Here is a 22,051-nt window from a genome sequence, read left to right as displayed (position 1 = left end):
CCCTGCATCAGCTATCTGATTTGCTTTTCCTTTGGGAACTTTTATTTATGACTGTTCCCTGAAAACGCTTAGCTTAGCATGGCAATTCATTAAGCTGTTAGTGGGAGTGAAAATTCATGACCTACTTGTGCTATCTTATCCTAGACTTTTAAAAATATTGTTCCATGAGCATCAGTCTTCTTGCCTCTAGAGACTGTACTTTTTTTTTTAATTCCCCCACTTATATGCAGCCTGGTGCTCAGCATGTAAATCCTGCAAGAATGTTTATTAAATTCACTTATGAGCACATTTTGGCCCATAGTAACATGAATTCTCTAATGTGTATCTTTTAAAAATAAACCCATAGTTAAAAGCCTTGGATTAATTAGTTTAGCATTTATTTTGTGCATCACTGAGATTCTTTTTTCCTCTCACTGAGGTGTGTCTGCTTAGATGACAAGGAAAGATGGAGTCCTCAGCAGCTGTTAAAACACAGCTTTATAAATCCTCAGCCAAAAATACCTTTACTGGAACAAAGTCCCGAAGGTGAGTCTGTTACCGTTCTTTTCTGATAGTGTATTTAACATAAATTATTTTGAAGGTGTACGTAAACCTAAGACGGGAAAGGACTGCATGGATCATTTATTTTATCTGTTTTATGCTGAGCTATACATAAATCCATTCATTCAGTGTGTCCTGTATACATGGAAGTGTTTTGCCATCCTGGTTTTTCCCGCCTCTTCTGATGGAGTGTCTGGTGGTGGAGCCTCTTAGTGTGGGGTAAACCTTCTCATCATGTCACCCTTATTACCGCCTTAGAACTAGATTTCCCTGCTGTTACTCAAGTAGCAGATGCAGGAGCCTCAACAGAGACTGGAATGATCAAGAAACCTGGGTTTGGCTTCTGGCTCTGTCATTCGGTCATTTCTTTACTCTCAGTTACCCCTACCTGTAAACTTGGGCTAACTGTATATTTCTACCTACTTTAAGGAGGACAAGGTGAGGAAAGTATTAAAGAGTCTGCCAGGTAAGAGGTACTTTTTAAAACTCCTTGGTTGGGGCCCTTTCCTCCTGTGTTTGCATTGTCATTGGATGTTGCAGCTCTTCCTCTGTTTTTAAAGCCTCAGTTGCCTCTTACCTTTTGTTTTATCTCAGATTCTGGAGGACAAGATTACGTGGAGACTGTTATTCCTAGCAACCAACTACACAGTGCTGCGTTCTTCAGTGAGACACAGAGACAGTTTTCCCGCTACTTCATTGAGTTTGAAGAATTACAGCTTCTTGGCAAAGGAGCTTTTGGAGCTGTCATCAAGGTGCGATACAGAGTTGTCGCCAGTCCCTTTTAAAGCTCTTCCTGTTCCATTTCTGCATACTTAAGGACTTCTATTTTGAGAGTAGGGAGGGAAGTGAATATGACCATTTGAAACAATAATCATCTTCCCCTTCGTGGAGTTAAAGGCTTTATTTAAAGTTACACTAGAACACATCATTCCTCTTCCCTTGCTTGATGTAGTGTGTTAACGTGAAAACCACATGATTATAACTGCGCTTCAAGTTGAGTCACGACCTCTGCATGAAGAACGTTTTTGTATGCTTTGGTTTAGAAAGAAAATTGTTCTCTTTTTCTCCCATTTGCTTTTACAGTTGCTGTAGCTAAGAGGGTTACAGGGTTAGAACTGAGATGGAATTCAAACTGAGAAATGGCCCCAGATGGTCTTGATGGCTTTTATTTTCGAGCTATTACTGAGATGGAAAACTAGTGATGTGTTATTTTGTTGTTGTTTGTTTCTTTGTAAGGATTTAAAAAAAATTTTTTAACATCTTTATTGGAGTATAACTGCTTTACAATTGTGTGTTAGTTTCTGCTTTATAACAGAGTGAATCAGTTATACATATACATAAACCCCATATCTCTTCCCTCTTGCATCTCCCTCCCTCCCACCCTCTCTATCCCACCCCTCTAGGTGGTCACAAAGCACCAAGCTGATCTCCCTGTGCTATGCAGCTGCTTCCCACTAGCTATCGGTTTTACATTTGGTAGTATATACGTGTCCGTGCCACTCTCTCACTTTGTCGCATCTTACCCTTCCCCCTCCCTGTATCCCAAGTCCATTCTCTAGTAGGTCTGCATCTTTATTCCCGTCTTGCCCTAGGTTCTTCATGACCATTTTTTTGTTTGTTTTTTAGATTCCATATATATGTGTTAGCACACGGTATTTGTTTTTCTCTTTCTGACTTACTTCACTCTGTATGACAGTCTCTAAGTCCATCCACCTCACTACAAATAACTCAATATCATTTCTTTTTCTGGCTGAGTAATATTCCATTGTATATATGTGCCACATCTTTCTTATCCATTCATCTGTTGATGGACACTTAGGTTGCTTCCATGTCCTGGCTATTGTAAATAGGGCTGCAATGAACATTGTGGTACATGACTCTTTTTGAATTATAGTTTTCTCAGGGTATATGCCCAGCAGTGGGATTGCTGAGTCGTATGGTAGTTCTATTTTTAGTTTTTTAAGGAACCTCCATACTGTTCTCCATAGTGGCTGTATCAGTTTACATTCCCACCAACAGTGCAAGAGGGTTCTTCCCTTTTCCCCACACCCTCTCCAGCATTTATTATTGTTTGTACATTTTTTGATGATGGCCATTCTGACCAGTGTGAGATGATATCTCATTGTAGTTTTGATTTGCATTTCTCTAATGATTAATGATGTTGAGCATTCTTTCATGTGTTTGTTGGCAATCTGTATATCTTCTTTGGAGAAATGTCTATTTAGGTCTTCTGCCCATTTCTTTTTATTAGTTTCTGCTTTATAACAAAGTGAATCAGTCATACATATACATCTGTTCCCACATCCCTTCCCTCTTGCGTCTCCCTCCCTCCCACCCTCCCTATCGCACCCCTCCAGGCAGTCACAAAGCACCGGGCTGATCTCCCTGTGCTATGCGGCTGCTTCCCACTATCTATCTACCTTACGTTTGGTACTGTATATATGTCCATGCCTCACTTTCGCTTTGTCACAGCTTACCCTTCCCCTCCCCATATCCTCAAGTCCATTCTCTAGTAGGTCTGTGTCTTTATTCCTGTCTTACCCCTATGTTCTTCATGACATTTTTTTTTCTTAAGTTCCATATATATGTGTCAGCATACAGTATTTGTCTTTCTCTTTCTGACTTACTTCACTCTGTATGACAGGCTCTAGGTCCATCTCTGGTAGCATCTTTAGAATTCTCTATGTATAGTATCATGTCATCTGCAAACAATGACAGCTTTACTTCTTCTTTTCTGATTTGGATTCCTTTTATTTCTTTTTCTTCTCTGATCACCGTGGCTAAAACTTCCAAAACTATGTTGAATAATAGTGGTGACAGTGGGCAACCTTGTCTTGTTCCTGATCCTAGTGGAAATGGTTTCAGTTTTTCACCATTGAGAACAATGTTGGCTATGGGTTTGTTATATATGGCCTTTATTATGTTGAGGTAAGTTCCCTCTATGCCTACTTTCTGGAGGTTTTTATCATAAATGGGTGTTGAATTTTGTCGAAAGCTTTCTCTGCATCTATTGAGATGATCATATGGTTTTTCTCCTTCAATTTGTTAATACGGTGTATCACATTGATTGATTTGCTTATATTGAAGAATCCTTACATTCCTGGGATAAACCCCACTTGACCATGGTGTATGATCCTTTAATGTGCTGTTGGATTCTGTTTGCTAGTATTTTGTTGAGGATTTTTGCATCTGTGTTCATAAGTGATATTGGCCTGTAGTTTTCTCTCTTTGTGACATCTTTGTCTGGTTTTGGTATCAGGGTGGTGGTGGCCTCGTAGAATGAGTTTGGGAGTGTTCCTCCCTCTGCTATATTTTGGAAGAGTTTGAGAAGGATAGGTGTTAGCTCTTCTCTAAATGTTTGATAGAATTCGCCTTTAAAGCCATCTGTTTCTAGGCTTTTGTTTGTTGGAAGATTTTTAATCACAGTTTCAATTTCAGTGCTTGTGATTGGTCTCTTCATATTTTCTATTTCTTCCTGGTTCAGTCTTGAAAGGTTGTGCATTTCTAAGAATTTGTCCATTTCTTCCAGGTTGTCCATTTTATTGGCATATAGCTGCCTGTAGTAATCTCTCATGACCCTGTGTATTTCTGCAGTGTCAGTTGTTACTTCTCCTTTTTCATTGCTAATTCTATTGATTTGAGTCTTCTCCCTTTTTTTCTTGATGAGTCTGGCTAAAAGCTTATCAATTTTGTTTATCTTCTCAAAGAACCAGCTTTTAGTTTTATTGATCTTTCCTATCGTTTCCTTCATTTCTTTTTCATTTATTTCTGATCTGATCTTTATGATTTCTTTCCTTCTGCTAACTTTGGGGTTTTTTTGTTCTTCTTTCTCTGATTGCTTTAGGTGTAAGATTAGGTTGTTTATTTGAAGTGTTTCTTGTTTCTTAAGGTAGGATTGTATTGCTGTAAACTTCCCTCTTAGAACTGCTTTTCTGCATCCCATAGGTTTTGGGTCATCGTGTTTCATTGTCATTTGTTTCTAGGTATTTTTTGATTTCCTCTTTGATTTCTTCAGTGATCTCTTGGTTATTACGTAGTGTATTTAGTCTCCATGTGTTTCTGTTTGTTACAGATTTTTTTCCTGTAATTGATATCTAGTCTCATAACATTGTGGTCAGAAAAGATACTTGATACGATTTCATTTTTCTTCAATTTACCAAGGCTTGACTTGTGACCCAAGATATGATCTATCCTGGAGAATGTTCCATGAGCACTTGAGAAGAAAGTGTATTCTGTTGTTTTTGGATGGAATGTCCTATAAATATCAATTAAGTCCACCTTGTTTAATGTATCATTTACAGCTTGTTTTTCTTTATTTATTTTCATTTTCGATGATCTGTCCATTGGTGAAAGTGGGGTGTTTAAGTCCCCTACTATGATTGTGTTACTGTCAATTTCCCCCTTTTTTTTTTTTTTTTTTGCGGTACGCGGGCCTCTCACTGTTGTGGCCTCTCCCGTTGCAGAGCACAGGCTCCGGACGCGCAGGCTCAGCGGCCATGGCTCACAGGAGCAGCCGCTCCGCGGCATGTGGGATCTTCCCGGACCTGGGCACGAACCCGTGTCCCCTGCATCGGCAGGCGGACTCTCAACCACTGCGCCACCAGGGAAGCCCCCGATTTCCCCTTTTATGGCTGTTAGTATTTGCCTTATGTATTGAGGTACTCCTATGTTGGGTGCATAAATATTTACAATTGTTATATCTTCTTAGATTGATCCCTTGATCATTATGTAGTGTCCTTCTTTGTCTCTTGTAATAGTCTTTGTTTCAAAGTCATTTTTTCTGATATGAGAATTGCTACTCCAGCTTTCTTTTGATTTCCATTTGCATGGAATATCTTTTTCCATCCCCTCACTTTCAGTCTGTATGTGTCCCTAGGTCTGAAGTGGGTCTCTTGTAGACAGCATATATATGGATCTTGTTTTTGTATCCATTCAGCCAGTCTATGTCTTTTGGTTGGAGCATTTAATCCATTTACATTTAAGGTAATTATCGATATGTATGTTCCTATTACCATTTTCTTAACTGTTTTGGGTTTGTTATTGTAGGTCTTTCCCTTCTCTTGTGTTTCCTACCTAGAGAAGTTCCTTTAGCATTTGTTGTAAAGCTGTCTTGGTGGTGCTGAATTCTCTTAGCTTTTGCTTGTCTGTAAAGGTTTTAATTTCTCCATCAAATCTGAATGAGATTCTTGCTGGGTAATCTTGGTTGTAGGTTTTTCCCCTTCATCACTTTAAATATGTCCTGCCATTCCCTTCTGGCTTGCAGAGTTTTTGCTGAAAGATCAGCTGTTAACCTTATGGGGATTCCCTTGTATGTTATTTGTTGTTTCTCCCTTGCTGCTTTTAATATTTTTTCTTTTTATTTAATTTTTGATAGTTTGATTAATATGTGTCTTGGTGTGTTTCTCCTTGGATTTATCCTGTATGGGACTCTCTGTGCTTCCTGGACTTAACTATTTCCTTTCCCATATTAGGGAAGTTTTCAACTATAATCTCTTCAAATATTTTCTCAGTATCTTTCTTTTTCTCTTCTTCTTCTGGGACCCCTATAATTCGAATGTTGGTGCGTTTAATGTTGTCCCAGAGGTCTCTGAGACTGTCCTCAATTCTTTTCATTCTTTTTTCTTTATTCTGCCCTGCAGTAGTTATTTCCACTATTTTCTCTTCCAGGTCACTTATCCGTTCTTTTGCCTCAGTTATTCTGCTATTGATCCCATCTAGAGAATTTTTAATTTCATTTATTGTGTTGTTCATCACTGTTTATTTGCTCTTTAGTTCTTCTAGGTCCTTGTTAAACGTTTCTTTTATTTTCTCCATTCTATTTCCAAGATTTTGGATCATCTTTACTATCATTATTCTGAATTCTTTTTCAGGTAGACTGCCTATTTCCTCTTCATTTGTTAGGTCTCGTGGGTTTTTACCTTCCTCCTTCATCTGCTGTGTGTTTCGCTGTCTTCTCATTTTGCTTAACTTACTGTGTTTGGGGTCTCCTTTTCACAGGCTGCACCTTCATAGTTCCTGTTGTTTTTGGTGTCTGCCCCCAGTGGCTAAGGCTGGTTCAGTGGGTTGTGTATGCTTGCTGGGGGAGGGCACTAGTGCCTGTGTTCTGGTGGATGAGGCTGGATCTTGTCTTTCCGGTGGGCAGGTCGACATCTGGTGTTGTGTTTTGGGGTGTCTGAGGCTTTATTATGAATTTAGGCAGCCTCTCTGCTAATGGATGGGGCTGTGTTCCTGTGTTGCTAGTTGTTTGGCATAGGGTGTCCAGCACTATAGCTTGCTGGTCGTTGAGTGGAGCTGGGTCTTGGCGTTGAGATGGAGATCTCTGGGAGATTTTGACTGTTTGGAGCTGGGTGGTCTCTTGTGGACAAATATCCTGAAGTTGGCTCTCCCACCTCAGAGGCACAGCCCTGACACCTGGCTGGAGCACCAAGAGCTTGTCATCCACACAGCTCAGAATAAAAGGGAGGAAAAAAAAAAGAAAGAAAGAAAGAAGATAAAATTAAATTTAAAAGTTATTAAAATAAAAATTAATTATTTAAAAAAATGTTTTTTAAGTAATAAAAGAAAGAAAAAGAAGAGAGCAACCAAAGCACAAAACAAATCCACCAATGATAGCAAGCACTAAAAAGTATACTAAAAAAAAAACCCAGACAGACCGAACCCTAGGAGAAATGGTAAAAGCAAAGCTATACAGACAAAATCACACACAGAAGCATACACATACACACTCACAAAAAGAGAAAAAGGGAAAAATATGTATATATCGTTGCTCCCAAAGTCCACCTCCTCAATTTGGGATGATTCATTGTCTATTCACGTGTTCCAGAGGTGCAGGGTACATCAAGTTGATTGTGGAGATTTAATCCACTGCTCCTGAGGCTGCTGGGAGAGATTTCCCTTTCTCTTCTTTGTTCGCACAGCTCCTGGGGTTCAGCTTTGGATTTGGACCTGCCTCTGCATGTAGGTCACCTGAGGGCGTCTGTTCTTCTCTCAGACGGGACGGGGTTAAAGGAGCAGCTGATTCGGGGGCTCTGGCTGACTCAGGCCGGGGGGTAGGGAGGGTTACAGAGTGCGGGGCGAGAGGCCAGTATGACATTGCAGCAGCCTAAGGCATGCCGTGTGTTCTCCCGGGGAAGTTGTCCCTGGGTCACGGGACCCTGGCCGTGGCGGGCTGCACAGGCTCCCAGGAGGGGAGGTGTGGATAGTGACCTGTGCTTGCACACAGGGTTCTTCGTGGCTGCAGCAGCAGCCTTAGCGTCTCGTGCCCGTCTCTGCGGTCCGGGCTGTTAGCCGCGGCTAGCGCCCGTCTCTGGAGCTCCTTTAAGCGGTGCTCCTAATCCCCTCTCCTTGCGCACTAGGAAACAAAGAGGCAAGAAAAAGTCTCTTGTCTCTTCAGCAGCTCCAGACTTTTTCCCGGACTCCCTCCGGGCTAGCTGTGGCGCACTAGCCCCCTTCAGGCTGTGTGCGTGCAGCCAACCCCAGTCCTCTCTCTGGGATCCGACCAAGCCCGAGCCTCAGCTCCCAGCCCCGCCCGCCCCTTTGGGCGAGCAGACAAGCCTCTCGGGCTGGTGAGTGCTGGTCGGCACCGATCCTCTGTGTGGGGATGTCTCGGCTTTGCCCTCCGCAGCACTGTTGCTGTGATATCCTCCGTGGCTCCAAAGCTTCCCCCTGCCGCCACCCGCAGTCTCCGCCCGGGAAAGGCCTTCCTAGTGTGTGGAAACCTTTGCTCCTTCACAGCTCCCTCCCACTGGTGCAGGTTCCGTCCCCATTCTTTTGTCTGTTTTTTCTTTTGTCCTACCCAGGTACTTGGGGAGTTTCTTGCCTTTTGGGAGGTCTGAGGTCTTCTGCCCGCGTTCAGTAGGTGTTCTGTAGGAGTTGTTCCACATGTAGATGTATTTCTGATGTATTTGTGGGGAGGATGGTGATCTCCACATCTTACTCTTCCGCCATCTTGAAGCTGCTCCATGATGCATTATTAAGGTGTGCTGCTGTTAGGTCTTCCCTTCCTTATTCCAGGCTATTTCGGCAACTTTTATTATCATCTGCCCCTTAAGAGAGAGTTTTCAACTCTTTTTGTGTAATTTAAGTATTTTGTTTGAATTTAAGGGTCCCAGATTACTGTTATCAAATCCAAATGAGATATGTCATCCTACCCATAGGAAAGTAGCACACCATCTATAGGGCATGAGTCTGTTTAGGATTCTGAGAGTATTATTAGGAAGCATTACCTATATCACTGTGGAAGACCTTTTACATTGAAAAAAGAATTACATTAGTTTTTCTACAGAAAGACAAACTTAAGCAAGTTTTCCAAAAGAAAGCCGTAATATCATGGGAAATTTTCAACTTTCTTCTTGAAAGTATAGATATTACGTTTAAGTGATTAAATAGATCTATTTTGGGCAGACAGATATCCTGATCAGGTAACCATACTTATCTTTAAGAGGCGTGGATGATTGAAGTTTATATTATCCCTTTAACTCACACTGTAATTTTGATCAACTCATTTAACTTCTTTATATTTTAGATTCTTGAATTCCAAACATGATCAAGCTTCATTTCCTTTCAAGTACTTAAAACTGATTAGTAAGCTCATATAACAAAAACATCTTAGTAACTTAATCCCCCATGTTTTTCCTGTGGTTTCTCCCTGTGAGAACCCAACAGTCCTCACACCCCATCTCTATTTTCAGGTTAAGGTAGGGCCATCTCCTCAGAGATCTGGAATTTCATTAGCAATTGGACCCATTACTGTTAATGCACCTTTGCATTTTAATAAATGAATTCCTAGGAGTTCTAGTGTAGCAAGCCCCACACCCCACTCAGTGACACATAGTGTTACCAAACAAAAATTGGGTCAGCTCACCCACTCACAGTAAAGCCAACTTACTGACACTAGGATTTGGTAGAGGAAAGTGCAGCATTTATTGCAGGCACCAAGCAAGGAGTAAGGGCAGCTAATAACCAAGAGACCCAAACTCCCCAGTGGATTCCAGGGAAGCATTTTTAAAGGCAAGGCGAGGGAGAAAGTTGCAGGGTGCGTGATCAGCTCGTGTACCATTCTCTGATTGGGTGATGGTGAGGTAAGAGGGTGGTGTCACGCGGGGCTTAACATCATCACTTAAGATGTTAACTGGAACCAGACCGGTTCCAGCCGGTCTGGGGGCTACATGCTCATGCTCATCATGCAGTTAGATTCTTCTATCTGGTGGAGGTTTTAGTTTTAGTATCTGTAAAGCAACTCAGGAACGTGCATCAGGCATGTTATCTATGTCCTTCAGGCAAGAACTAAAGATTCTGTGACTGTTATATGGCTGATTCACTTTTTAAATTGTTACCAATTCTCCTGGCCCAACTGCTATTTTTTTATCACTGCATGTTCACATTCTTTCAGTCATTATTGAGCAGCCTTTTGTGACTCGGGAGGCCTGGGAGACTAAAGCTTTTCTACAAACAAGACACAGGCAGAGGACATGGTGGGCGATTTGTCCCGGGAAGGCCCCATAGGGTCCTGCTTGGTTACAATATTATATGTGATATGTACTGAGACATGAGGTTGAAAGACAATGCCAAAACTTCCCACAGTCCTCCACTCTATTAACGTGGCAGTAAAAGAACACAGGGCTGTCATTTTTTTGGAGCACATTTCCTATTTGAGACTGTTTGCCAGGTGGCTCATGAACCTTGTCTTTTAACCTCATGACATTCTTAGAAATAGGTATTATCCCATTTTGCAGATGAGGGAACCGATGCTCAGAGAAGTTATGTCATTTGCCTGAGGTCACATACATCACTAAGACATTTCAGCCAGCATTCAGACTGACACCTGTTTTACTCAGAAATGTACTTTGTACCACTATTTCTGTACCCCAAAAAAGATAATCTGAAACTCATTTTTATAGTATTCCTTTCTCATTCCTAAAAGTAGTTTTTGGCATAGAAGCCTATGAGCCAAACAAGAGAATGATGCTCTCTTTTGTAACCAACTAGTTTCTCCCTCTGCGATGGGCAAGTTGTTAGTTTCCATCACTTCAGTTGCCCTGCATGGTTGGAACTGGAAGGTTCAGAAAACAAAATTTTATAAAAAATACTTCAGTCAACCCAATTGCATAGCAGAACTGCCCGGGATAAGGATGCCTCTATGTAAAATACAGAGATTTGGCCTTTGAACATTTTCTTGTATTTTACTTGTGTTTTTCTTTTATTCTTAATTGTATTGTTCTAGTTTCCTTACATAACATCAGTTGTAAATCTTCAATCTTAGTAACAAAATCGATGGGCAGTAATTGTGTTAATGCCAATTACTTTATTTACTGAACACCTTTCTGTGTGACACCTTGATACAGGTGCTTTACTCACGTCATTTCATTTAATCCTCACAGTCGCCTTTGAGGTAAGGGAAGTGGCATAAATGCCATTTTGTAGATTAAAAAATCGAGTTTCAAGGAAATTAAGTCATTTGCCCAAGTTCTTTATAAGTTGAGAATTAGAATTTGCATGCAGGTCTGTTAAAACTGTTGCTTAGTTTGTGTTTAGTGACTTTAAGTTTAAAAAAACAAGTGGAGAGAAACTAAAATCACCTTCTAAAAATTTACACTGAGTTTGGAAAATAAATTTTTAAAAACAAGGTTAAAAAAGCAACAAGGTTTACTTGGAAATTTAGATAGCAGATGTGATATTGGAAAAGCAGGAATATAATTGTCAATAAAATGAATGATTAAAATGGAGATTATGTTTTCCCCAGAGTCTCTTAGCAGGCTCTATACATTTAGCTCGGGGTGAAATGTTTTCTGTTTTTGGCAGTCACGACTTTCTTCAGCTTAAGAACTTCAGACACGTGGTCCTCGATTGTAGCTGTGGGTTCTGATTCAGAACTCGGGGTTCTCCTTGGGAGGGGATGGGCTGACACCGTAGGAATGCCAGTCGGTACAGGGTTTGGAGTGGCTGACCTGCCGGACCCCTCTCCTTTCTCCTTCGCGCGGCAGGTGCAGAACAAGCTGGACGGCTGCTGCTACGCGGTGAAGCGCATCCCCATCAACCCGGCCAGCAGGCACTTCCGCAGGATCAAGGGCGAGGTGACGCTGCTGTCGCGCCTGCACCACGAGAACATCGTGCGCTACTACAACGCCTGGATCGAGAGGCACGAGCGGCCGGCGGGCCCCGCGACGCCGCCCCCGGACGCGGGGCCCCAGGCCCTGGACGGGCGAGCCTTGCCCCGGCCACCCGTCGGCGACAGCGACACCGACGGCCCGGGCAGCGTGGAGGCGGCCGCGCCACCGCCCATCCTCAGCAGCTCTGTGGAGTGGAGCACATCTGCTGAGCGCTCGGCCAGCGCCCGCTTCCCCGCCGCCGGCCCGGACTCCAGCAGCGACGAGGATGACGACGAGGAGCACGACGGTGTCTTCTCACAGTCCTTCCTGTAAGAGTTCCCGGGTGCTGCTGGCTCATCCCCGCCAAGCCCAGGCCGGGGGAAGGGGAGGGACTTGGTTAGAAATCCAGTCCTGTGTACCATGATGAAATACACGTATATGCAACTCATTTTTAGAGAGTAGCCAAATTCAGTCCAAGGGTTTTTTCCCTCTAATATCTTCAAGAGATCCCCAAAATCCAAGCCCTGGAGGATGGAAAAATAGAAACTTCTTCCAGCCCCTCCTCTTAATACATTTAATAGGATTTTTAAAAGAGCGTTCTTTTTAGATAAGGGCTTCCGGCTCTGTGGAACATAAAGGAACTAATTTGGAGTCTTGACATAGGACCTACTGCAGTTCTAAAAAGGGTTACCAGGGCTTCCCTGGTGGCGCGGTGGTTGAGAGTCCGCCTGCCGATGCAGGGGACACGGGTTCGTGCCCCGGTCCGGGAAGATCCCACATGTCGCGGAGCGGCTAGGCCCGTGAGCAATGGCCGCTGAGCCTGCGCCCCACAACGGGAGAGACCACAACAGTGAGAGGCCCGTGTACCGCAAAAAAAAAAAATTAAAAAAAAAGGGTTACCAAACCAGTAATTATGATCCTAAAATAAAGTTTAAAGTTTAACGTATCTCAGGGCTTCCCTGGTGGCGCAGTGGTTGAGAATCTGCCTGCCAATGCAGGGGACACGGGTTCGAGCCCTGGACTGGGAAGATCCCACATGCCACGGAGCAACTAGACCCATGGGCCACAATTACTGAGCCTGGGCGTCTGGAGCCTGTGCTCCGCAACAAGAGAGGCCATGATAGTGAGAGGCCCGCGCACTGCGATGAAGAGTGGCCCCCGCTTGCCACAACTAGAGAAAGCCCTCGCACAGAAACGAACCCAACACAGCTATTAATTAATTAATTAATTAATTAATATTAATAAAGTTTAACGCATCTCAGAATCCACCCTGGCCATTTACATTCATGGTTTTATTTCATTGTATCCATTTGGATACAGTTTATAGTAACTCTGAGCTATTGAATTGTAACAGGGGATTTGGTTTCTTTAGTCTTTCTCTCTTTCTCTTTTTAAGACCTGCTTCAGATTCTGACAGTGATATCATCTTTGACAATGAAGATGAGAACAGTAAAAGTCAGAATCAGGTAAATATATAAATAGAAGTTACACCTTTTTATTCATCATAGGATGGCTACATAAGCAAATGTTTGATGTTATAAACCTCAGGTAAAATAGTAAAGCCTTAATCTGATATGCAGATATAGAAACTGTCGATTTTAAAACATGATTTTTTAAAATATGCTACTCATAGGGTTACTTATAGGTCTTAATTTATCCACATAATAAAAAGAGAAGAATAAATTGACATACTGGGTTTTTTTGTTTTATTTTGCTTTTAGTGAAAACCACTTCCTAGAGGATTTTAGGAAACGTGGTTGGGGATGAGAGTTGAATGCAAATTAATTGAGTAACTAAACAGCCTAATTGTGGAGTTATGTAGGCCTCTCTCACATCAATTAATCTTGATGACTTACTCTCATAAACCATCCTCTGGAACGGTGTTTTAACACTGTGGGTTATGATCCTGTAATGGGTTATGAAATCAGTTTCAAGGGTTACAACCAGCTTCATTTTATTTTTAATGCTGTAGAGAAGAGTAAAGAATACCAAAATGTATCACACTAGTAAAGGTAAACTCTGTTTGTAGAACTTGTCTCTTATGAGTATATGTATTAGGTGTAATATAAAATACAACATGGTCTAAAAGATTTGAGAAACACTACTCTAAGCCTTGGACCCCACTCAATTCTGTATATTCCTGCATCCAGGCCAGCAGAGCCCCTCAGTGCTGATGGCTTGGAGTTGGTGTGAAGCTTTGTAATTTCCAGGGCTGTCAGTTATTGCTAGAGAAACCTTCTACAGCTGGGGATTGGATGCAGTGACTTTATTACCAGGAATAAAAATATAATTACAAGCAGGGTGCATTCATAGCAGATTTAAAAAGTCTACACATAGACTGTCTTAGATAAGCAGTTAAATTGGTTTGAATGAGGTTTGAATGCTTTAGCCAGCACTTTTTTTTTTGGCTGCACTGCGCAGTATGCAGGATCTTAGTTCCCCAGCCAGGGATCGAATCTGTGCCCCCTGCAGTGGAAATACGGAGTCTTAACCATTGGATTGCCAGGGAAGTCCCAGCATTTTTTAAAAGTACTTCCCTTTTCTATTAAAATCCCCTTAACCCCTGAGGAAGTTTAAGGAATAATAGCATAAGTAGTCTAAACTAACTGCTTTGGTTTTAGCATTAGTTATGCATATAATTATTATGGGGGCACCAAATTTACAATTCTGGTTTTTCTCAATTAAGGGAGATATCCCATGGGCATTCTAATTGATGGGTAGAAACCTCTAAGAGATTAACAATCTTGTACAGATAATCCCCAGAATAAATAAATGATTCAAGAGTAGAATTGAGGGAATTCCCTGGCTGTCCAGTGGTTAGGACTCCGAGGTTTCACTACAGAGGGCCCTGGTTCAATCCCTGATTGAACTAAGATCCCACAAGCCGCGCAGTGTGGCCAAAAAAAAAAAAAAGTAGAATTTGATTGTTTCCAGAGCAGTCTTTTTCCTTCAATAAAGATAAAATGTTGAAAAAATGTTTCCACACAAAAAATGCAAATCAGAAACAGTCAAATGCTACCTAATGCTTTCCCATACTTGGGGGTAGGAGGGAGTATTTAAATATGTCTATTAGAAGAAGAAAGAATTTTTTTTTAAGGGACATGAGTTAGAAAAACAGCTGTAGAGGACTGGCAGACTAACCGTGTGGAAAAGTAGTGTAGAGGATCGGTCACCCTAAGTGGCAGCTGGGTGGTGGTTCTTCAGTGCTGTAGCCGAGGGCAGTGTGCCGTCCGGTAATGTGATCACATTTAAATTGTTTTAGCTAAAGATGGATTTCTCATCTTCTGTTTCCAAAGTAAGCCTACCATCAAAGGTAGGCATTCCAATAAAACTGAAGCCTTAAAATATTAGCCTGTATACATTCTACCCTTCTTATCCGTAGAAAGATAGCAAGTGGTGAGAAGGAATTGACTTCGAGCCTTTCTGTGGATTACCTTTAATACCCACCTGTTTCCTGTTGTCCCCATCATTGTTCTGTACAGTAACAGACCTGTAAACTGTGCATTAGATTCTGGTATTGGCAAAATTGCCTTTTAAATGCTGTAAGCATCTAAAGGACAGTGGTGGTTGTTCTGCTCACTCACCTTCCCTCTAAGGCAGCAGGATAGCTATGTATGCTGTAGGGGCAGGAACAAAAGACTTGGTGGTGGTGATGATCTTGTTTCATTTCAGCCTCATTTTGAGCTCTCGTGTGTTCCTCTTGGGTTAGGATGAAGATTGCAATGGAAAGAACAGTTGCCATGAAAGTGAGCCACCGGCAACCACTGAGGCTGTGCACTACCTCTACATCCAGGTGAGGCCCTGGCATGCAGCTCAGTGACACGGCAACTCCCAGTAGTATGCTAGCAAGTAGGTTTTGGGAGATGAGAGCAAGAGAGTGAGCAAAGAGGGCTCACCGCACTGCCAAAGATTAATTGGCCAGAGAGGATTATAGCACGGAGGCCCTTTGCCCCTGCCTTGAACCCATGCTCTCCTGTACCGTAGCAGGAGATGGCACAGGGCAGTGGTTCCAGCTCTGGACTTACTTAGGCTGTGTAAGTTCACATCCTGGATCCACCGGTCACAGCTTTGTGAGCTCAGGCATGGTTCTTCAGCATTCTATGTCCCAGGTTCCCCACCTATAAATTAAACAGTAGCAGTTACCTCAATGGCTTGTGAAGAATAAACGAAATAACATGCGTGAAGTAATTAGAACCCACCTGAGTTCCATAAACGCTAGACTGTGCATGTACAGAAACTCTACTTTGTCTAACAAGTTAAATCTGGACAAGCAAGGTACGAGGCACATACATCCTCGTGTGTACAGAAGAAACACCCACCTGGTTTTAGGAAAGTGGCTTGTCCTGGAACCCCTGAGGGACAGGAGAACCAGTTCCAGTGAGGCATTGCTAAAGGGAAGCTTATAGGCTTTGTCCTGCTCACACTCCCGAGGGGCGCATTCTGGACAGTGGTGAGCTCAGCCAGCAGAGGAGCAGCCACAAACCAAAGCGGGAAACTTGCCTCTGGCCCAAGTGAACAGGACCGTGAGTCATTATTAGTGTTTTCAGTCACATCTGCAAGGAGGCAGATCTTTAAACGTGAGATATAGTACTATGCCCAAGAAGGAGCCCTCAGACAAGTGTAACGTTTCAAAAGAGTCTAGGTGGTTGCTTTCCTGGGGTTGCAGCGGGTTTTAGGTTTTCCCTAAACATAAACCACTTACACACATGATAAAGCATTTGTCCCCCAAACCGCTAACTGTTGAGTATCTACTATATGCCATTACGCTGTAAACAGTTACAGTGAGACAGAAATACCTAGCAGAGGTACGTGAGGTGTGGTAGGATCTTGGTGTGGGAGGCCTGGAGGATGAGTCAGAGTTTGTAGATGTTATTCTGAGCATGAGAGGATATTCCTCTCATTTAAAATGACATGTTCCTCTCTTTGAAAACAAGAAAGTCCTTCTTCATGAGAAATCTCAACTGTGGCACTGGTTTGAAACATAGGCTAGTTTCATAAATCAAATGCTGCATGTTGCTCTAAGGTTTAAATGATATTGCATTGTTTTCTGATAGATTAATACACTTAAGAAGGATGAGATGAGCCCTTTCTTAAATGTTTTGATATTTACAATGTTTTACTCTAGACTTGAAGGTCATTGTCATTAATTTAACATGCAAATGAGAAAGGCTAATGACATCATTGGATTATTAATTAGCCCTTCTTGGAAATTTGGGTTTGGAAACAATCTTGTAAAACAAAAAATAAAATTTTACTTAATTCTAAGTGTTTTCATATTATATGTGACAAGGATTTTAAAGTCTTATTTTTTTAATGAACAATAATATAAAAAATGTAAATGATTTTGTTGGGGTGCTAAGATTATGCATCTTTCTTCCCATTTTTTTTAATACTGTTGGTTTCTTTTTTTAATTAAAAAAATAAGTCTTTTCCATAAGTATTTAAAATCCATGGTACACGTTTCAAAATGGGGGATTACGTTAATTGCCATTGTCCTCCTTAATTGAAACTCTATATCATCAAATCCTGCCTGGTTTGTTCTTGTCCATAGATGGAGTACTGTGAAAAGAGCACTTTACGTGACACAATTGACCAGGGACTATATCGAGACACCGTCAGGCTCTGGAGGCTTTTCCGAGAGATTCTGGATGGATTGGCTTATATCCATGAAAAAGTAAGCTTTGCAACATTTTATATCTGAAAAACTTATGTTTACCTAAAATTTATGACAAAATTAAATATTGTGAGATTTGAGAAAACCTAAAATAGAGGGAAAATTATGGGTATGTTGAAATAATCTATTTTTATAGGAAATAGAACATATCAAAAGACGAGTGTAAAGCATCAAAGTTCAAAGAAAGCATTGAAGGATAGAAGAGGGGTCAGCAAACTATAGCCCATGGGTCAAATCTAAATCCCTACCTGCTTCTGTTCAGCCTGTGAGCTAAGACTGGCCTTTACATTTTTAAATGGTTGTAAAAAATTGAAAGAAGGGTAATATTTCATGATACCTGAAAATTCTATGAAATTCAAATGTGTCCATAAATAACATTGTATTGGAACAGGGCCATACCAGTTTATGTGTTGCCTGTGGCTGTTCTTGTGCTGCCACTGTGGAGTTGAGTAGTTGTGGCAGAGACTGTGTGGCCCATAAAGCCTAAAAGATTTACTATCTGGCCCTTTACAGAAAAAGTTTGCCAGCCTCCAGGTTAGGTGGAAATAATCGAACATGTATGGAACATGACGATGATTCCTTGAGTGGTTTAGATAAAGTGAGAGTGTGATGAATACCTGCCAAGATATGTGATTCTGACTCAGTGCTACCTTTCCTAGGAACATGGGAAAATTAGAAAGTCATCTAGCAAGGGTAGAGATGAGACTAACATAGTTTGCCGCATGTATAAAATGTCACTGTAAAGCTAGAAATTGTCATTACCATGTAAATGCTAATGGACCTAGCTTCAAGATGAAACACTGCTTACATTTTAAAAATGGGATTGTCTAATGTGTTAGTGTAAATACGTTTTTTCCTTTGCCACAATTTTCTTTAACCTTAAAATATTTATACTGTACCATATTTATACTAAAAAGCCAGGACTATAATTTACAGATGTCTAGTTTATAAATGATTTGGTGGAAGTGGAATTTGCGAGGTTGAACATGAAAATGAGCTCTAATGAAGGTCATTAGAACTCTATTACTGTGCTAGCGTCCTGGCGTCCTAGAACCATGCTCCGTGCACTGTCTTCCTTGCCATCTAATCTGCTCAGTACCTGCCAACCATTTGTTGGGTGTCTAACACTGTGCCAAACCTAGAAATAGAGAAAGGCACAAGTGTATGACAAACCCCATACTTGAGAGGGACTTACTGTTTTTTTGAGGGAGCCGAAATTTACCTTCATGTAACAGTAAGAGAGATCACACCATAAAGTGTTTTTATTACATTTATTTCCTGTATTATAGTACCGGAAACAGTAAGCATGATGAGGATGCTATTAGGAAGGGGAGAAAGTAGTGTTCACATAACAAGTAATCATTGAGCACTTACCTGGTATGCTGGGAATGCAAAGTTGAATTATTAGAATTACTGTGGAAGTCTTCATGAATGAGTTGGCACTTGTAAATATTGGTACAATTCCAATGAGTGGAGAAAAGCCCGGGCAGGGCGGGTAGCCTGAAGAAAGGAGTAGAAGATGCAATGAAAATGGTGTCTATCTCCCTGACCAGAGCAAGGGTTTTGTGATGCAGTAGAGAGAAAGATCATTGTGAACCTGATAGACAGGGGTCTTGGATGCCAAAGGGAACCATTTGGATTGGACCAGACATTGCGGAGGTCAGACAGCCTGGACTAGCATGGTCTGCAGGAGAAGACCTCATCGAATTTTCATCACTAGGTTGGCCTTTCAAATGAGGAAACAGGTATGATATAAGTTATGTTTGGGAAAAAAATTGTTGGTTTCTTTGTTCTTTTCCATCAGGGAATGATTCACCGAGATTTGAAGCCTGTCAACATTTTTTTGGATTCTGATGACCATGTAAAAATAGGTGATTTTGGTTTAGCGACAGACCATCTAGCCTTTGCTGTGAGTAGTTTTTTAATTCAAGTGTGCCTGAAAATGGACCCATGTGCCTTAATTATCCTGTCTTCTAACATTCTCATGACTATGAGTTCCCTGAACTCTGCTGTGTAATCCCCAGGAAAGTATACAAGTCTGCAGGGGCAGCTGCAAACGATCCTGCAGGCTTTGAAATTGTGAATACGTTTTAGTGAGTGCGTTCCACTTGAGAGACATAAAATTATTAGTTTGTGGGGGATATTTAGGTCAAAGGCATGAAATACTTTATGAAACAATTTGGTGTTTTGGTCTACCATGCCAGGCACTGGGCTAGATGCTTTACACCTGATGGGCTTTTAGTTAGCTTAAGGAAATAAGGCTCAAAAACTGTAAAACATCAGAAGAATGAGTTCTAGACAACATAAATCAGAAAGTATTAATGCTCTTCTTCACAACACTGTAGAGTAGTTGTTAAACATACAAAGCTAAAATAATGTGAAGTGAGAGAAATAGTCATATAAGACTTAAAAACAGGAGAAAATTTGCATATGGTTATGAGGATCAAGGAGGGCTGTATAAAGAAAACAGCATTTCAGATGAGCCTTAAAGGAAGGGTGGGAGTCCAGTAGGCTGAGATTGAGGGCAGGGCATGGTGACACCAGGGTAGGGGGTTCCCGAGAGAAAGAACAGCATAAGCAAAGGCCCTGGGGTAAGCAGACATGATTGTTGAAGGCCAGCATGTTGTCTGGTTCATTGAAACTGTGAGGTGTAGGGGAGCAGTGAGAGAAGATGCTTGAAGGTTGGGGATTCTTGGAGGTGTCAGGCCTTGAGTGCTGGGGGAGGAGTTTTACTTAACATCATAAGCCAGAGATTAGGCACCAAAATCTGTGGTAAATGCAGTTAATTATAAGGGTGGTCAAAAAAAGAAACTAGGATTTGGATTAATGGTGAGAAAAACCTCAGGGGTTAAAATAGAAGGTGAGGTTAGAAGGAGCAGAGAGGGAGGAAATGGAAGGGGGACAGTAAGGACATGGTCCTGACGAGAACACTGGGGAATTTGAAGAGTGCTAAGACCAAGGAGGTGCTCTATGGGGATCTGATCCCCAAACTAACAAATGTAACGATATCTGTATGCTGTAATAGTAGGGAGGTAGATAAGAGCACAGGCTCTGGAGGCCTACTTCCCTGGGCTAGAATCCTTGGGCAACTTACTTAACCTCTTAGTATTCTTTCCATAAAATGTGCCTAATACAAGTACCAGCTTCAAAGTTGTCACCAGGATAAAATAAGAATATAGTTAAAGCGCTGGAACATTGCCTGGGTCTACGAGTATTAGAGCTCTTGTTATTGACGGCAGTGCTTGTGATAGGAATCTGTGGAGAGATGTCAGAAAAATAATGATTTAAGGGAATGCGGGAAACAGGACTGTCACAGATGTAGTGGAAGAAGTGAGGCTACCTAAGAGGTATTAGCAGTGACAGTGGAACAGATTTGGTGACCAGCCTCTAGGAAAGAAGAGTAAAAATTGACCCAGTGGGAAAATTAGAAAAGTTAGAAAGTGAGTTTGTTGTTATTAATATACCTTTACTCTTCCCAGTAAATAGATTCTGTTTTGGCATTTGAAATATGAAAATAAATTAGTTTAGGTAAGTTTTCAGGGGGTTCTGCCACGAAGGAGTTCTACGGTGAATTGCCCTTCTCCTTGATCTCATTGAGGTTTCCAGTGAGCCCTGCATTAGTAGGCTAACTAAACTAAAAAAAAATTAAAGCTCAAAAAAGCATTATTATAGTTATTATGGTTTCTGTGTAATATTTTTCAGTCAGTCTTCATTTAGAAATGATAATCCATTCCTGTGGAATAATATAACATTTTAATTTGTTATTTGGCTTACTTGAATTTTTAGGCTGACGGCAAACAAGATGATACATCAGGAGATCACTTGATTAAATCAGACCCTTCAGGTAAATCCAGAAGACTGTATATTTAATTAGTGTGTTAACAAGCAATCCACAAAATTTCTTTTTTTCTCTTTTATCTTTTTTTAACATACAAAAACTTTACATATGTAATGTATATAACCTGAGGAGTTTAGAGGTACATACACACCTAAGAAAGCATCACCACAATCTATGCCATAAACATATCTATCACCTCCAAGTTTCTTCCTGCCCTCTTATTTATTATTACTATTATTATTAATTTTGTGATAAGAACACTTAGCATAAGATCTACCCTCTTAGGAAAATTTCATTTTATTATTATTTTTTGGAGGGGGAGTGCACCGTGCAGCATGTGGGGATCTTAGTTCCCCGACCAGGGTTGAAACCCGTGCCCCCTGCAGTGGAAGCGCAGAGTCTTAACCACTGGACCGCCAGGGAAGTCCAGGAAATTTTTAAATATGCAGTACAGAATAAGATTTCTCAAAGTGAAACCTTTTTTTCATTTGTAAAGATTTTATTCTAAAGCAAATTATAATTATTCATTAAATTAACAAAATTATGAAAATGCTTTAATTTTTTTCCCTTTTCACTATATAGATTGTTCTTCAGAAGTCTAAGAAATTAGACCTTCAATTAGAATAATTTACTCCTCTGGGTAGGCAGTTATACTTTGACCCCAGGTGGTAATAGGAGGTTACCTCATGACCTGGGCCATCTGGGGTCTTCCTGCCTGGCACTGCCCCTTTACCACAGCAAAGCCATCCTGTGTGGAACAAAGTGTGTGGCCATCCACGATTTAGGGTTAATAGCTTGGTGAAATGCATGCGGCTTCTTCCTGTGAATAGTGTAAACAATTAACAGACCATGTTTCTTAAGAAACTTGTTTTGTTTTGTTAAAAATTGCCTTTATCTCTAAGTCCTGTTATT

At 41.2% G+C, this 22,051-nt stretch overlaps 1 protein-coding gene across 2 annotated transcripts in view; it reads left to right on the top strand.

Moving 5' to 3' along the window:
• The window catches only part of EIF2AK4 (eukaryotic translation initiation factor 2 alpha kinase 4), a 116,124-nt gene that overhangs the window by 44,045 nt on the left and 50,028 nt on the right, over positions 1-22,051 (top strand). For both annotated transcript variants that reach the window (XM_082617908.1, XM_082617909.1), the window contains 8 exons: positions 419-525; positions 1,135-1,292; positions 11,523-11,956; positions 13,024-13,093; positions 15,337-15,420; positions 17,179-17,301; positions 19,106-19,210; positions 21,088-21,145. In XM_082617908.1, the coding sequence (XP_082474034.1) occupies positions 419-525; positions 1,135-1,292; positions 11,523-11,956; positions 13,024-13,093; positions 15,337-15,420; positions 17,179-17,301; positions 19,106-19,210; positions 21,088-21,145 (1,139 nt within the window). The remainder of the gene's footprint in view (positions 1-418; positions 526-1,134; positions 1,293-11,522; positions 11,957-13,023; positions 13,094-15,336; positions 15,421-17,178; positions 17,302-19,105; positions 19,211-21,087; positions 21,146-22,051) is intronic.

This window comes from Mesoplodon mirus (genome assembly GCF_964341445.2).
Source record: "Mesoplodon mirus genome assembly, chromosome: 4".
Classification (NCBI taxonomy): Eukaryota; Metazoa; Chordata; class Mammalia; order Artiodactyla; family Ziphiidae; genus Mesoplodon; species Mesoplodon mirus.
This window is presented reverse-complemented; position numbering and strand designations above follow the sequence as displayed.